This window comes from Equus quagga, chromosome 21 (genome assembly GCF_021613505.1).
Source record: "Equus quagga isolate Etosha38 chromosome 21, UCLA_HA_Equagga_1.0, whole genome shotgun sequence".
In the NCBI taxonomy this organism is placed as follows: domain Eukaryota; kingdom Metazoa; phylum Chordata; class Mammalia; order Perissodactyla; family Equidae; genus Equus; species Equus quagga.
The window spans coordinates 39302852-39319300 of record NC_060287.1 but is presented as its reverse complement, the minus strand read 5'-3'; the positions used below and the strand labels follow the sequence as shown (position 1 = coordinate 39319300).

The following is a 16449-nucleotide window of genomic DNA, read 5'->3' as shown; positions in this document are numbered from 1 at the left end:
TCCATGCCAGTCTTCCTCTGTGTTTTAGTATGTGGCCTGACAGCACAGCACTGCCACTAACAGAGTGGTGTAGGTCCATACCTGGGAACTGAACCTGGCTGCTGAAGTGGAGCTTGCCGAATGTAACCACTAGGGCACTGGGGCTGGCCCCCTAGGGATTTCTTTAACAGAAGTGTTATGAAGATCTCTATGCGAGGAAGTTTATTGCAACATTCACTGCTGTAATAAAAAAACAAAAGGAACTGTCATTGTTCAATGTAATTTATGGAACATCCATACGGTGGAATGCCATGTAGCTCTAAAAAGTTTTTGGCAGAATCTATGGACTGCCATAGAACGATGTCCACAATGTGTTATTGAGTGGAAAAAGCAAATTATGGAACAAGAGGTATACATCAGTGTTGTCTGCCAGGGATGATCTTGCCCCCTGCGGGACATGTGGCAGTGTCTGGAGACATGGTTGGTTGTCATAACTGGGGAGTGGGGGGAGCTCCACTACTGGCATCTAGTGGGAGCCTGCTGGACCCCCCGCAGTGCACAGGACAGCCCCTCATAGACATCACAGAACTGCCCAGCCTGAGATGCCAGTGGTGCTGAGGTCGAGAAACCCTGGTGTGGCATGAAATGTTTCCCCCCAGTGTAAAAATTTTTAGCAGCTTTATTGAGATATATACCATAAATTTTACCTGTATTAATTGTACAAGTCAATGATTCTTAGTAAATTTATAAAGTTTTGCAGGCATCACCACAACCCAGTTTTAGAACATTTCCAAAAAGGTCCTCATGCCTATTCCCCACCCCACCCTCAGCCATAGGCAACCTCTGGTCTGCTTTCTGACTACAGATTTGCCTCTGCTGGACTTTTCCTACAAATGGGATCATAAAGTACTTCATCTTTGTGTCTGGCTTCTTTCACTTGGCATAATGCATTTGTGACTCCTCGTGCTGCAGCATGTCATAGCTCCTTCTTTTATGGCTGAATAGTATTCCACTTGCTGGATGGGCCACAGCTGGTTTATCCCCTCCCCCATTGATGGACATTTGGGTGTTACCACCTTTTGGCTGTTGTGAATAGTGCTTCTGTGAACACTTGCATACCATTCTGTGTGGACATGTTTTCATCTCTCTTGGCTAGAACATAGGAGTGGAGTGCTGAAGTATGGAGTAAATTGATCTTCACTGTTTTAAGAAACTGCCAAATTGTTTTCCAGAGTAGCTCACCATCTTACATCCCCCAGCAGTGTGTGTGTGTTTTCGTTTCTCCTCTTCCTCACCCACGCTTGGTGTTGTCTGATTACAGCTCTCCTGGTGGGTGGGAGGTGGTATCTCACTGTGGATTTGATCTTCATTGCCCTAATGACTAATGATGTTGAGTGTCTTTTCATGGGCTTATTAGCCATTCATATATCTTCTTTAGTGAACTTGAGAGCTTTTATCCATTTTTTAATTGAGATGTCTTCTTATTGTTGAGTTGTAAGAGTTCTTTATCTATTTTGGATATGAGTCCTTTATCAGATGTATGATTTTTCAAGTGCTTTCTCCCCGTCTGCAGCTTGCTTTGTTGTTTTCTTGAGGGAGTCTTTTGAAACTTAAAAGTTTTGAATTTTGATGAAATTTTTTTCTTTTATAGATCATGCTTTTTTTCTTTTATGGATCATGCTTTGGTGTCATATAACCCAAGGTTACTAACGTTTTCTCTTATGTGTTCTTTTAGAAGTTTTATATTTATAGCTCTTACATTTATTTTGATGCATTTTGAGGTAATTTTGGGGTGTGGTATTAGGTAGGTAGGAGTCCAACTTCATTCTTGTGTATGTAGATGTCCGGTTCTCCTGGCACCATTTGTTGGAAGAGAAATCCTTTCTGCCTTGAATTATCTTGGCACCTTTTTCAAAAGTTGGTTGACCACAGATGTAAGAGTTTATTTTGTGCTCTGAATTCTGTTCCATTGGTCCGTGCTTATCCTTACACCAGTGCCGCACAGCCTTGACTTTTGTGGCTTTATAGTGAGTTTGACATTGGGAAGTGCGAGTCCTCCAGCTTTGTTGTTCTTTTTCAAAACTGTTTTGCGTGTTCTTGGTCCCTTGCATTTCCATCTGAATCTTCGCATCAGCTTGTCAGTTTCTGCAAAGAAGCCAGCTGGAATTTGGGTAGGAAGTGCATTTGAGTATTTAGATCAATTTGAGGAATATTGCTGTTTTAACGATCTTGAGTGGACTGTCTCTCCATTTATTTAGGTCTTTTAAAATTCCCCTCAGGGGCTGGCCCTGTGGCCGAGTGGTTAAGTTCACGTGCTCCGCTGCAGGTGGCCCAGGGTTTCATTGGTTCGAATCTGGGTGTGGACATGGCACTGCTCATCAAACCACGCTGAGGCGGCGTCCCACATGCCACAACTAGAAGGACCCACAACGAAGAATATACAACCATGTACCGGGGGGCTATGAGGAGAAAAAGGAAAAAAAATAAAATCTTTAAAAAAAAACAAATTCCCCTCAGCAATGTCATAATACATTTTTAATTTTAAAATATCCAGTTTTGTGGGTGAAGGTGTGTCAGTTTACATGCAAAAAGCCTGGGAGAATAACCAGACTTAACTGTGGCTACCTTGGGGAGGTGATTCAGGAAGAGGGTGAGGGAGGTATTTGCTTTTTATTTTATGTACTTAGGTATTTGAGTATTTTCCAACGTGCGTATATATTTCTAGTTAAAGTCAAAGTTTATGTCGTGATAGTTATTGTCTATGTCAGAATTCACTATAAAGTTCTTGTAATTGATGTACTTATGTAGTGCACTTTTTTCTTTCAAAGGTTGGCCCTGAGCTGACATCTTTTGCCAGTCTTTTTTTTTCTCTTCCTCCTTCTCCCCAAAGCCCCCAGTACATAGTCGTACGTTCTAGTTGCAGGCCCTTCTAGCTGTGCTATGCAGGACACCACTCAGCCTGCCTTGATGAGCCAGTGTTAGCTCCACGCCCAGGATCCGAACCGGGGAAACCTTGGGCCACCGAAGCAGTGCACGCAAACCCAACCTCTCGGCCCCTGGGCTGGCCCCTAGTGCACTTTAAATATAGTTGAAATATATTTGATTTAAAGTTTTCAGAAATGTCTGTATTGCAAAAAAAAAATTAGAGCATGACTGTAGTCTTCTTTTGAACAGATTTAATGATGAAAATAATTATATGGAAGAAAATCTGTATTTGCTACTACCGTGATTTCCTGAAGTGGAAGGCATCTTTCCTCTTCCTCCTCAGAGTTCTGAGCATTGGTTCCTTATCTTAGAATCACCTGGGGCACTTAGAATACAGCAAAAGGAAAAAGCGCAATAAAATGAATATCTGGCTCATCCCCAGAGATGCTGCGCTGAGGCAGGCTCGTGCCGGGCTGGGTGGCAAATATATAGTTTGGGTTGAGGCTGCCAAGTGCCCATGGAAAGGTACTCGAGGGCACTTTCCCCGGCGGTCACAAGTCCCTAAGTCCGTGTAGTCTTCCTGCAAGGGTGGGAGGTCCTGTGAGCAGGAACCTTCCCGGTCAGTTTCTGTGCAGTTCCCCTGTGCCTGGCATGGTGACCTTCAGCAGCAGGCACTCCTTCAGTCTTTGCCTGGGGTGAAGCCCAGTGACTTGAGCGTTAAAGGCACAGCAGAGCAGAGCAGAGCTGGTGTCCCTGGGCTTCTAAAACGCCCTAACATGGGGGCTGTTCGTGTAGCCCACCTGCCTCACTGTGGCCGGGGCATTGGCAAGAAGCATTTGCTGAACCTTGGGGCAGAGATTGCGGGAAGGGGATGGCACTCCTGCTGTGACACCAGGTGCCCCTCAGGGCCCTCCCTGCTGGGTGCTCTATGTGGTTTGTGCAGCGTGAGGGCAGGGACCTCTGCCCCGGAAGTGGAGGGTGTTTAAGAAGCAGCACGTCTTTCCTTTTTATGCTTCAGGTCCTTATGACTCCTGGGAAATTGTGGTCCCTTAGTAGTCCAGTTTAAGTTTAAATGCTAAGGAATGGGTTTACAATCTCCATTATTTAAAACCTTGTCATACGGATGAGATTTTTTGTCTATGTGCTGTGACATACTTGAAAAAGAGGACAACAGCAAAACCCGTCAGCTTCTTCAACACTTGCCGCAGCTGGAGTGGCGTGCAGGCTGCGGTCCTGCACACGCCTGGCGGGCGGATTGCTCACTGACAGCAGAGACACCCACGCTCCATGATAAGGCACTCTGGTCTCCCCATCACCTTTGCCTTCAGGATGAGGCCTGTAAGCTGCTTTTGTTACTAGATAGGGTTTTAGAAATGAAAAGCAAAGAGAACAGTTTTTCACTGGAGATTAATGTTGAGAGACTAAATGAACATTTTCCCAGCTTTCATTGGCTCCGCGAGGGTCCGGGTGTTAGGATGGTGCGCAGTTGCAGGTGTGGTGCAGCTCTGGGCGGAGGGCTGAGTTAAGCAGTCGTCCTTCAGTCGTTCTTCTCAAGGAGCGACATTGCTAATCAGTGGTCAGGTTTAGACTGTCAGTGTTGCTCTCTCAGTATTTGCTCCTTAGCATCGAATTCACCTAAAGCCAGTGATTTGAAGCGAACGTTTGAAATGTGATTGCAGAGTAGAGCATGGTTATTAGGCTTTACTCTAATACTTGTCTCAGAGAACGCGTAAAGGACTTATCTCTGAGCTCTGAAATCATTTAGGCTGTTATTTTAATCAATAGGATGGAAAATAATTTGCAGGCTTTGAAGAATTTACATTGGCTTTGGGTAAATTTGTTTTGTTTCCTTTCTTCTCTCTTTCCTCTGCTTTTTTCTGAAGGTTTTGAGATGATGCCTTCTTTAGTGAAAGAGAAGTGAGGCCATCCTGGAGTAAGGCAATAAAACTTGTCCAAAAATAACACTAATTATGCTCCCTGTCTTGGTTCAGGAATTTACTCGATAGCGTTTTCCATCAAGTCAGCAGGCACGCCGCTGCACCCGTGGGCCCACCTGCATGCCTGTCCCAGGCACCAGGGCATTCTGGAAGAGAAAGAAACCCCAGTTTCAAACCGGTAGCAACCCAGAGCATTTGCAAATAGCTTTGATATTTAAGATGTGGGAGCACTGTAGGAAATGTTTGATCATGCTTCTGAGGCTACAAACGACCCAGTGGATTTTCTTTTTTTAATTAAAAAATGCCCTATTATAGGAAACAAAGAACTGTTATCAAAGTATTGAGCAAATACCACTTGGCTTATTCCAGAAACGCTACCCAGACATTTTTTCCTCTTCTAACTCATAGGTGCCAGAAACACCGAGGCACTGGCAAACATTCCTGGAGTATTAACAATGTTGCTTTTAAAGATCTTTTCTTGGCCCAGCTTTCTGAGTTAGCAGTTTGAACTGTGTTCTACTCCGAACTGGTACTGAACTGCCTTAGGAACTTGGTGAAGTCAGTTAATCCTTGGTCTTCCCAGCTTGGCTTCACAGTGGCGTGAAAGCAGTGCTCCCTGGCACCTTTCCTCAGGAGGACCTGTGGTGTACTAACGGAGTGGCATTTACCATCTACTCTGAGCTGGAAAAGCAGAAATTTCCATGGAGCAGAGGCGTGGGGTGATCGGAAATCTCTCACCTGTGGTCGGTGCAGAGGGAGAGGCTTAGGGCGTCCTTTCAGGAAGAGCAGCACAGGGCTCGAGCCGCCGCAGGGAGCTGCCCAGTGTGGGTGGTGCTCGCTCCTGTGCGGCCTGCAGCCCCTTCCCCGGGACGGATGCCCTCCCTGGCAGGAGCCAGCCCCACACTCAGCTCTTCTTCGTGTGGCTTTCCCTGTCCTGGCTTCCTGCCAAGGCTCCAGGCCCTGCAGCACAGTGACACTCACCGTCCAAGACAAGGCAGCCATCCACTCTCGTTTCCCAGAAAGTAGCGAGGACACAGTTTTCAGAATCGAGATTTGTCTCTTAAATTGAAAAAAAATTCTGCCACATCTTTTCGCCTTGTTCTCGTTTTGACCATTTTGCTACAGCCCAGCCCTCTGGGCCCCACTGTGGTGGCGCTCTCAGAAGCCCTCAGTGTTGTCACCGAATGAAAGCACACTCTCTGTTCAGTTTCTTTGGGAATTTTTTGGTCTTTATCCTTTAATTGTGGAGATAAATATTGTTTCTAATATTTGCAAATCTATATTTTTATTTCATGGAATCAAAATAATTTTGTCAAGATTTAAACCAGATTTGTACTCTTAAAAAACAATTGAAAAAAACGAAGATTGGTTTGTTAGAAAAATATATTTTAATTATTTGTTTTCCTGTGCCATATCTTGTATTCGTTGTGAAGGGCAGCAAGTCTCCCGTGTTGAAGTGCTTCTGTGGTGACCGAGGTCCCCGTGCCCTGTGTTGGTCCCCTACGTTGTGTTGTAGAGTTAACACGTTGCAAGCCATCACCTAGGGAGACAGAGGTGTTTCTAGGGGACTGCTCCTCTGAGCTCTCATAAGTAGAAGGGGGTTTGCTTTCTTATTTATTGGATTTGATGGGTTATGCCCAAAGTAGTTGCTACTGTTTCAGTGTCTGTAGCTGTCGTTCAGCAGTTCTCTTTCCTTCTAAGAATTTCCATAGTAAAGATGGTCTAAGATTTTTTAAAACTACTCTAATGCATGTTTTATAAATGGAATTTGTAAGAGGAGGAGGAGATCATCTCTCTGTTAAGATGTGAGCTGGGTGGCTCTCTTCCTCTCCTGGCCTTTGTGTCTTGTATGTTGGTCAAGACAGTGTTATTTTATTATGTATGGAGTTTTAAAATTTGACAGGACTTTTGAAATGGTTTAGTCCATTTCTGCCATTTCCCACAAGGAGGCTGTAAACCCAGGCAGACAGGCGTGCATGTGCCTACTGATGGTGAGGCTCAGGAGACCGTGTGCGGAGGCTGTGGCCCCGGGCTCCGCCCACGGGTCAGGGCTTGCAGCCCTGGTACATGCGCGTACGTGTGCACGCCCGGCCTGCTGCAGTGAGTTCACTGATCACGTGTGTGCTCTTTATCTGTTTGTTGAAGGTTACAAATAGCACTTCTAAGGCACATTTAAAAATTAAAAATAGCCTTTGAAATAACAACCCTTAACCCCTCGTTTATTTACTACAATAGAATCTTGCTCTAACATGTGCCATAATTTATATTTTTATCCTCAAATGTAATTGTACCACATAACCAGAAAAACAAAACCCCTAGGATCTTGCAATGTTGGCATTAGTTCTTTTCTCTGATCCCATTATTGCGGATTTTTGCTGTGCACTCTCACCTTTACTGATGTGAAGACCGTGCCTGTGATTCACTCCTGGTGCTCGCACCTAAGATAAACCGGATTGGAATGGGACAATGAGATATTCCTTGCTATTCATCAAAAAGTACCCTCATGGTTATTATTTAGATAATCTTTTCATGTGCATTCATAAAGCTTCAGGAATTTCCTTGACCCCTTTCTAGAGTGTATAGACATGGAAACATCTGCCCTGAAGCTCTGTCTGTGCTTTGTGTCTTCCAGGGGCCCGGAGGACACCTGTTTTGAGTTTGGTGTCTTTCCTGCCGTCCTGAGTTTCCCACTTGATTACCCATTAAGTCCCCCGAAGATGAGATTTACCTGTGAGATGTTTCATCCCAACAGTAAGTGCTTCTGGGAGTAGTTTTGATGGAACCTGGAGAGGCTCAGAGCTGCAGAACTGTGTGAAAGGCAGTACGAGTGGTGTGGGCCGTTGAGACTGCGGCAGGTTGGTCATGGTGTGGTTGACATCATGATTGCAAGTTTGAAGGACAATTTAATGTAGATAAAAGAAAAATGTGGCCCTACAGCTGGATGCCAGTTGTCCCGGCCCTCCTTTGTTTAGTGGAATCGTTGGAGGAAAGGAGCGTGGTGTGCCCTCAGAGCGGGTCGTGTGAGTCTTCATCACAGCGCTCATTTCAACAGTGGGAAAAATTGAAAGCAGCTTAGGTATTCAGCAGCAGAGAATTAGTTAAGTTATAGTAATTCATTTGGTGGAATACTATATAGATATTTTAAATGATCTACAGTAATATTTAATGATATGGAATGATATTTGTGCTATTTTGAATGAGAAAAACAGGCTACTAATCAGTAGGCCTATTACAATTTAATTTTTTTTAAAAAATTCACATGTAAATGTATATAACTGGAAATGTAATACAAAGATGTTAAAAATGATTCTCTTTCAATGGTGGGATCATTTCTTTCTTTTTATAAATTTTTTCTTTTTTTACGATTGGCCCTGAGCTAACATCTGTTGCCGGTCTTTTTTTTTCTTCTTGTCCCTAAAGCCCCTCAGTACATAGTTGTATATTCTAGTTGTGGGTCCTTCTAGTTCTGCTGTGTGGGACGCGGCCTCAGCATGGCTTGATGAGCGGTGCTGGGTCTGCACCCAGGATCCGAACCAGCAAAACTCTGGGCCACCAAAGCGGCGCGCACCAACTTAATCTCTTGGCCACAGGGCTGGCCCCAAATTTCTTTCTAAAATAGGTATTACTTTTAAAAAGGGGAAAAAAAGGTCATTTAAATAAATTTACTATACTTTAATGAAAAAAAAAAAGTGGTAGCACGGATCGGAATTCCTGAATGGCTGTGGTTTTTACTTCTCTCTTTTACAGGTGGGGGATTATAGATAAGAGAATTAAAGAAGGAAACATATTTTCAGTGATCATATTTAGAATAGTGTCCTTTTTTTAAATGATTATTGCTACTAATAATCATGATCTTAATAATTGTGGAGAAGAAGAGCAAGTAAGATATACTATTTTGTAGAAATTAAATATTTACTTATTTGAGACCAATTCCTTTTCCTGTACTTCTCTGTGTATCAAATAGCTAAAGGCTAATTTAATACATGAGACATTTTGTAGAATTTCCTGAGCCGTTGAGGTCTCACTTGGTTTACGAATGAACCCACTTGGCACACCCTCCTCAGTCTGCTCGTAGACTCCTCCCGCCCCATGAAGGGTTTCACGATGGCCAGCCAACCTGGTGGGACACACTCTCCCCTGTTGCACTTGCCGCCCAGACCTTCATCTGGAGCATGTCATTCACATGTTGTTACATGCAGATAATTAGCTTCCTCCTCAGAGAGACTGTTTTGTACCTTTTTCTTATCTCAGCATTAATTCAGCTCCATGTGCCTGTTAGGAGCTCAGAAGAATCATTCATCCTTTCCAGAAGCTTGGCCATGAGCTGGCAGTTGTTGAGGTCAGGTGATGCGTGTATATGGCATTCATCATACTGCTGCCATCATACTGCTGCCTACTTTGGTGTCTGCTTGGAATTTGGCATAATAGAAAGTTAAAAAATTTATTATGGTTTATAGAGTTGACTGAAGAGGCCAACAATTTCAAGTAGATTAGCCATAAAATGCACCTATAAAGAGGATTGTGGGTAATTGAAAAAGTGAAAATAAGATTATATTGAAGATAAATACATTCTTTAGAACAATGCCTGTGACATGGAGTTACAGGCAAGTATGGCCAATAAACTGATTAAACTAGTGAGTATATACTAACAGTAGTCTGATAATATTTTTAATGATCAAATAATTAATACAACTAGTTTTTAAATTTGGCCTTACTGTAAGTGGGTATATATTATTTTTATTTTGTAAAAATTATTTTGGAGAAGAACTATTGGATTAGTCTACCAGTATCATAAAAACTGGTCAATCCATAAATACTTTTAAAAAATAATTCAAGACATTTACTGAGAGTTGCTGGGGTGCAGTGGTGAGCAAATAATGGACGGGGCTTGACCATCCGGAACACCCAATCTGCAGGCAGGGGTGGACGTAGCTGGGAGAATCTTGCAGGTGGGCATAAGGTCCCTCACACAGGGAGGTCGGGGAAAGTGCCCTGCCGGGGCAGTGGTGGACCTGGCCACCTGCAGGGAGAGCAATGGGAGCTCCCAGGCTCTGTGGGGGTCGGGCAGGGGTCTAGTGTGTGCAGAGGCCCTGTGTGAGGAGAGTGGGGGACAGGATGGTGGGGACCAAACCAGTTCAGGCCTTTGAGTCCATCTGAAGGATTTTGATGTTTCTCCTAGGAGCAGTGGGGACCCCCTGAGGGCTTCTGAGTGAATGTGTGGGAGCAGCATGACCGGCCCGGTCTTTGAAAGGGTTATTGTGGTGTATTCTAGTGTAGAGGGCAGATCAGAGGGAGCTGGCTAGGACACTGCTGTGTGGTCCAGAGGAGAGCGGCTGGCAGCTTGGAACCGAATGTGGGCGTTGCTGAGGAACAGATGTGGATGTGGAGGGATTCAAGGGGGCTTTAGGAAGCAAAGCTGATGGGGCTCAGTGAGAGAGAGGGTGGCAGGGACATGTCCGCTTTTTGATATTTCTGGAGTGTACAGTGTCACCGCATTATGTGCACTGTAGACGGACATCCTGATGTCCACGACAAATATGCACATAGTTTCCTAAACTCTTTCCTTCAGTGAGAATTTGTGGTAGTTTCTGGATAGCCAAAGAGCCAAAACCACTAGAGCAAGGGATGGATGAAGAAAATTAGAGACCAAGTATCAAAGAAAGGCTTTTGGGAGGTAAATGAGAAGTACTGCTCACATCTCTAAATTTTCATGAAATTCTGAGCTCATGAGTGAAGGTAAATTAAGTAAATTTATTTTAAATTGTCCATTTTTATTATTATAACTTAATAGCCTTATAATTTTACAAGTGAGTCTATCCAAATGGATTCCTGTATATCTGAGTATATACTGAGCCATCTGAGAATTTCCCCAAGTGTGTGTAAAAGAAAAATAATACAGGCTTTTACTTTCTCGATAGGACCAGTTACATACTGTGACTTCAAAATTCATTTTTCTCTGATCAGACCTTGGGTATCTTGTTAATGATGCTATTTGTTGGGAGATGGATTAGATTTAGGCACAGTTGATTTCCAGAGAGTACAGATCATTTTTCCATTAGAATAAGTTACCAAGAGAAATCACAGTGCCTATCTTTTTCTGGATATTTAAATAATTCCAGTTACCTTTGTCCTAGCCACGTGAACATATATTTTACACAGTCCAGTTTAGAGATTTAATGGTAGAATTAGAGATACCTAAGAAACTAACTCTGAAAAATGTTGTGAATAATCCTAATTATGAGATATTTTGGTGAAATATTTGACGGCCAGATAACCTTCATTTTCTCCTTTTGGATATAATACTTTAAGCAAGCCATGTGAAGGTGGAATCGTCCCATGACTGACTAGCACGGACAGACTAGCCCAGAGCCCTGTCAGTGAGTGCGCAGTGAGTGCCCTGAGAGGCCTGCACAGGCCCTCCGGGACCAGTGGATGTGGGCACGATGCTCAGGCTGCAGGTTATGCTCCATTTGTGCGAACAGCTCACTCCCTGTGTCTGCACCACTTGTCCCCTTTTCTCTGTGGGACCTGACCAAGTACTGCGTCACCCCGGCCCATTCTCTGTGCTCAGCTGCTGTGTTCTGATCCCTGCAGTCTACCCTGATGGGAGAGTCTGCATTTCCATCCTTCACGCTCCGGGCGACGACCCCATGGGCTACGAGAGCAGCGCCGAGAGGTGGAGCCCCGTGCAGAGCGTGGAGAAGATCCTCCTGTCGGTGGTGAGCATGCTGGCAGGTAATGCTGGGCGGTCCAGGCTCCTAGGTTGCTGGGCGCTAACCTCTGGTAGAAGAAAGCGCTACTAGAACCAGACAACACGGGGCTGCTGCTCTTTCCTCGTTTAATCCTTACTGTTCCCTTCTGTTTCGTAGTCATTGCTGTATATATACTGTTTTCTGCTTTTCCATTTAATGCTATTTATATAGACTTTCACAAGTGTAAGCGTACTTTATATAATTGTGAATTTGAAGGTGGTCTTGTGTCGTGTATATCGTATTGCTGACCATAAGTAACCATGCTCTGCTCCTTGGGCATTTCATTCGTTCATAGGCATTTTTGGGGGGACCTGCTGTATTGGAGACACTATACTGGGGTGTAAAACTCAGTGTGACATAACTCCAACTTTAAGGCCCCACATCCTAAGGGAACTTTCCAAATCCACCAGCAGTTACAGGCCACTGTGATAAGTCGTGAGATGGGCTTTTGGGCCAGTTTCAGCGATGGGACTGTCTGGGCTGGGTTTAGAACATGTAGGCATTCACAAGGTGAGGGGGAGGGAAAGGCATTTGGGGTGAGGCAGCTAACCCTCGTGGGGGCGCTGCCAGGGCTTGTTACGGCTGGAGCCCAGCTGGGGGCGGGGGAGCCCTGGGGAAGTGTGCTTGGCCAGAGCCTGACCCTCCATGGGGATGTTAGATATTCAGGCTGTGCCTCAGAAGGATCGTCCTTGCAGCAGAGTGCTGGTCTGGAGGAGGAACGAAAAGTTGTTGATTGGGTGTACAGTGGCCTGAGAGAAAAGATCAGGCTTAGAGGAGGACAGGAATGGTCCTGGGGCCGAGAGGAAGGGGTGCGTTGAGGAGACTCAGGCTCACTGGTGTGCAGGGTGGCTCCTCTGTTTCTGACCTGAGCGCCTGGATAGAGGGGTGCTATCTTTGGGGACAGAAATCCAGAGGGAGCAGGATTTGGGGAAGAGAAGAGTTTGGGGTCTGAGTGTCCACCCTCCGCGGCTGTCTGGGAGCCACTCAGCTGAGGGCCAGTGGTGGAGAGCGTGGAGTGGTCCCTGGATAAGTAGGTGACGAGTGGGACAGGGGATAGTGTAGAAAGGGCTTGTGGAAGGAAAGGAGTTCTCAGAGGAACGTAGGAGGAATGGTCTAGAAAACCAGCAAGAGAAAGAGGTTACAGAAATGGAGGCTGGCAAAAGGAGAGATTTGACCGTGCTGTGGGAGGCCCCAAGGAGGAGGCTTACCTCGAGCGGCTGCTTGGGCTCTGGCGGAGTCAGAGGAATGTGGGGTCCAGGACTTCAGCACGCGCACGTGTTCTAAGGTAAAGACACAAGGAATCGGGTGAGGGGCATTTGAAGATGGAAGAGAGGCAATGATTGACTGTCTTCAGATGGCAGCTATAAAGTCTACCATTATGCACAGTTTTGCTATAAATTGCTTTTTTTTTTCTTTAGGTTTTAATGTATTCTTTACATATGCCTCTCTGATTACATGTCCTTTGCTCTGAGCTGCTTTTCCAGCTCCATCACCACACCCAGCTTGGCCGAGTGTGCCTCTCCCCTCCTGCCCTGCCTGCTGCCCTGCTCAGCCGTGCCCTCTGGCCTGACCTGCTCTAGGGGCAGCAGCTCTCTGACCCTGTGCTAGCCATCTGGGCACTGGGGCTCTCTCACAGATGCTGGGTGGGAGCAGGGCTGGCTCTGTCCATGCTCATGTGCTCCCTGTGCACAGGCCCAGTCGGGGGTTCCCTAAGTACCACATCCTTTGAGAGGCCTGCAGGACCCCCTGTCATTCTGCCTCCTGCCATCTCCTTCCTTGAAATGAGGCATTTGTGGGTGTGCAAGTTCTGTCAGCCCACTAGACAGTGTCCCTCTGAGGGGCCACATCTCTGTGCCCTCGGCCTACCTAGAGTCCAGCATGAGGCCTTGCGCATCAGACCTAGTGAGGAAGGGTTTGCTGAGTAAATGGAAGGAGGGAGGGGAAAAAGTCATTTGGGTTAGAGAAACAGACACCATGGCAGCGTGGGGCAGCAGGGCTGGAGTGTGAGGAAGCGGCCTGGGGCCACAGTGGGGCAGGACAGTGTTTGCTACATGTTGACCTCTTGGCCACCTTTTCTGCCTTCACAGCATTCTGACCCGCTGCACGTCTGCGCTTACTCACACCTGCTGCTCAGCAGTTTGTAATTCCAGTTCTCCTGTCCCTTCCTGGCAGACCCCGGCTGCCTCTGTGTTTCCTGATTCCAGTTCTGAAGGGACTGCTGGCCCCAGCAGGCCAGCATATGGACTGACCAGCCTGAGATCAGCAGGCCACATGTCCATGGTGGGGCATGTCTGCCTTGCACTGTCCTTTGATAGTTCTGGGAAGGGAGCTGCACTGAGCAGGAGCTCTGAGGGGGAGGACGGGTCTCCACCAAGTGCCTCCGAAGGGGGCATAAACAGGCAGATGGGTTCCCTGTAGCTTGCTCTCTGGGGTGAGGTCGCAGGCCATGTGTAGGTTATTCTAGTGTTTCTAGAGCAAGCCCGAGATAACTCTTGTGGGCACTTTTAGACACTCAGAAGGTAGGAATCATGAGAGTGGATCTTCCTCACACCCCTTCTCAGTCTCTCCCTCAGGTGAGAGGGCTCTTGTTTCTGGGATACATCTCTGGAAAGAGCCATCAGCGTTCTTAAATGAATGGAACGTCAGGCCAAGTCCTTATTCTTTAGAGTCCCTTTCACGTGGAGAATGTCTCTCTTCTCTTTCAGAGCCCAATGATGAAAGTGGAGCAAATGTGGATGCTTCCAAAATGTGGCGGGATGACCGGGAGCAGTTTTACAAGATCGCCAAGCAGATCGTACAGAAGTCACTGGGGCTCTAAGGCCTCGCCCACGCGTGCGTGCCAACACACACCACCAAGCAGTTTCCAGTGTTTCTTCTCTGGAACACTTAGTGACATTGGCAATCTGTGCTGGTACCAAAAAAGGCAAGCTTACAGAACCACAGCATCTATTTTTTTTTCCCAACCTTTCCACCCCAAACATGCTTCTCCTCTGAAACAATGATTTATGTAGGATCATGACAGCTGGATGCAGTTTCAGTGTTCCTGGCTTGGCAGTTTAGGTGGATCATCCAGGCTGTCACCACTACCTCTCTCAGATGAAGCGCCTACGAACCCAGCAGTCAGTGGCTTCCCTTCCCTCCCGGAGTGCTGAGGGGGTCCATGCCGGATCCCAGGGGACTAGAACCAGTAATGCTTCTTCTGAAGAAATGGGGTCTGTAGCCAGAGCAGAGGGCCAGGGCCAGGCGTTTCTGGGCCCTCTGCTTCCCTGGTGCCCGTGAGGAGTATGCAACTCTGTTTCAGTGCTTTATACTTTACAAGCAGGTATTTTCTTACAGTCTGGTTACATCTTTTTCATTTGTTGTGTATTACAAACTATCGCACTTAGAACAACTTTCAGGAAATAAATACTTTTTACAAAGGTGGATTAATGAAAAAAATGGAGTACATGGAAAAGAAGTTTATTGCTGGTCATAAAGGCCAGTGTTTTTTCTAATCATATTTATCAGAGATGTACATTTGTGTCTTGGTTACTTGGGCATTGCTAGAGCAGCAACATGAGACACTGAAAGTTTTAGTCAAAGTTTCTTCTGGAGCTACTGGAGTTTGTCTTTTCCAGTCTTAAAACTGGGAATTTCTAAGGTTTGTACATGTTGTTGGACCGGGAACTTTGTAGAGGATCCTCCTTCACAACTTGGGGTTGGAAGGGAGTCTGCTGTTAGAGGAGAGCGGAGCACAGAGCGTGCCTTATCCCCAGACTTGACCGGCGCTCGTGGAAGGGTGGCATGCGGGACCCCGGCCTCAGAGTGGGGACAGAGCACTTATTTGTGGTTTGTGATTTTGACGTGGTCTGGATGTTCCTGGCAGCTCAGCAGCACAGGGCCGGGGCCTCCACTATAAGCAATAACAGATCTGTTGCATGCAGAATCAGATAGATGTTCAGCCTGTTTCAAACAGGTTAAATTTAAGTAGGAATTTCTATTTTTGGAATAAAGGACAGTCTACAAGACTCACAATAGATTTCATTTTGCATTGCCCTCTCCTTCCCTTTTACGACAGGTCTGGTGTACAGCAGTCTGATTTACTGAAGCCTCACGCATAATTTCTTAGTGTTAGCAAGGGCTCCATATTGGGTTTCTGTGGAAACCGGATTCTTTCCTTCTCAGAAGGGAATCATTTAACATTTGAAATTCAGTACAAGAACTTGTATTTGGAAGCAGCTGGCGAAAGGAGAGGTATTGTACCTAAAAAGTATTTTCAGGCCTATTAAGTGAGATACTGTCCTCTCCATAGAGAGGAAAGAAGTGGTTGTGGGGGGTGGGTGTGGTTCGTGGACACAGCTGTAGCCACACTAGCAGGCAGCCGCAGGGAGCTTCCATGACATCCGGGGAAGGAAGAGAGGCAGTCTCTTTGCAAAACAAAATATTTTTATTCATTTGTATTTATTAAATGGAAAAAAAGAGAAAGAATCCCATGGTGTCCTTATTCTGTGGTGGAGTTTAAGTACTATGTTAAAAATAAAGTTATATATTTTCCCCCTATTCTGTGCTATATTTTTCTTTGGATTTTTATATAATCCTGTGGAAACCCAAGACCAGATTGCCTGCCATGGACCCAACAGAGACCCTGCAGCAGAGGCACCTTCCCACAGGCCGTGTGTGTGGCACGGGATTCCCACAGAGGAACTGACTAAGTGCTGCTTTATTCTGAAGACCCATGTCAGCTTCGGGAAGTTTCATTCGCTTGCTTCCCTTCCTCCATTCTCGGTGTCCTCTTCTCTGGAACTCTCCGGTTTCCCAGTCGGAGTCTGACTGGGGAGCTCGGGTCGGGGGGCTGTACGTTTCCAGCAGCCTGAGTG

At 45.9% G+C, this 16449-nt stretch overlaps 1 protein-coding gene across 2 annotated transcripts in view; it reads left to right on the top strand.

Annotated features, from left to right (window-relative positions):
• The window catches only part of UBE2G2 (ubiquitin conjugating enzyme E2 G2), a 35224-nt gene extending 19092 nt beyond the window's left edge, over window positions 1-16132 (top strand). Inside the window, exons 4-6 of one of the 2 annotated variants that reach the window (XM_046648292.1) lie at window positions 7474-7592; window positions 11436-11560; window positions 14299-16132. In XM_046648292.1, the coding sequence (XP_046504248.1) occupies window positions 7474-7592; window positions 11436-11560; window positions 14299-14595 (541 nt within the window). In that variant the 3' untranslated portion in view covers window positions 14596-16132. Of the gene's footprint in view, window positions 1-7473; window positions 7593-11435; window positions 11577-14298 lie in introns of both variants that reach the window. The other variant, XM_046648293.1, reaches the window with a different exon arrangement.
• Window positions 16133-16449: the final 317 nt, after the last annotated feature.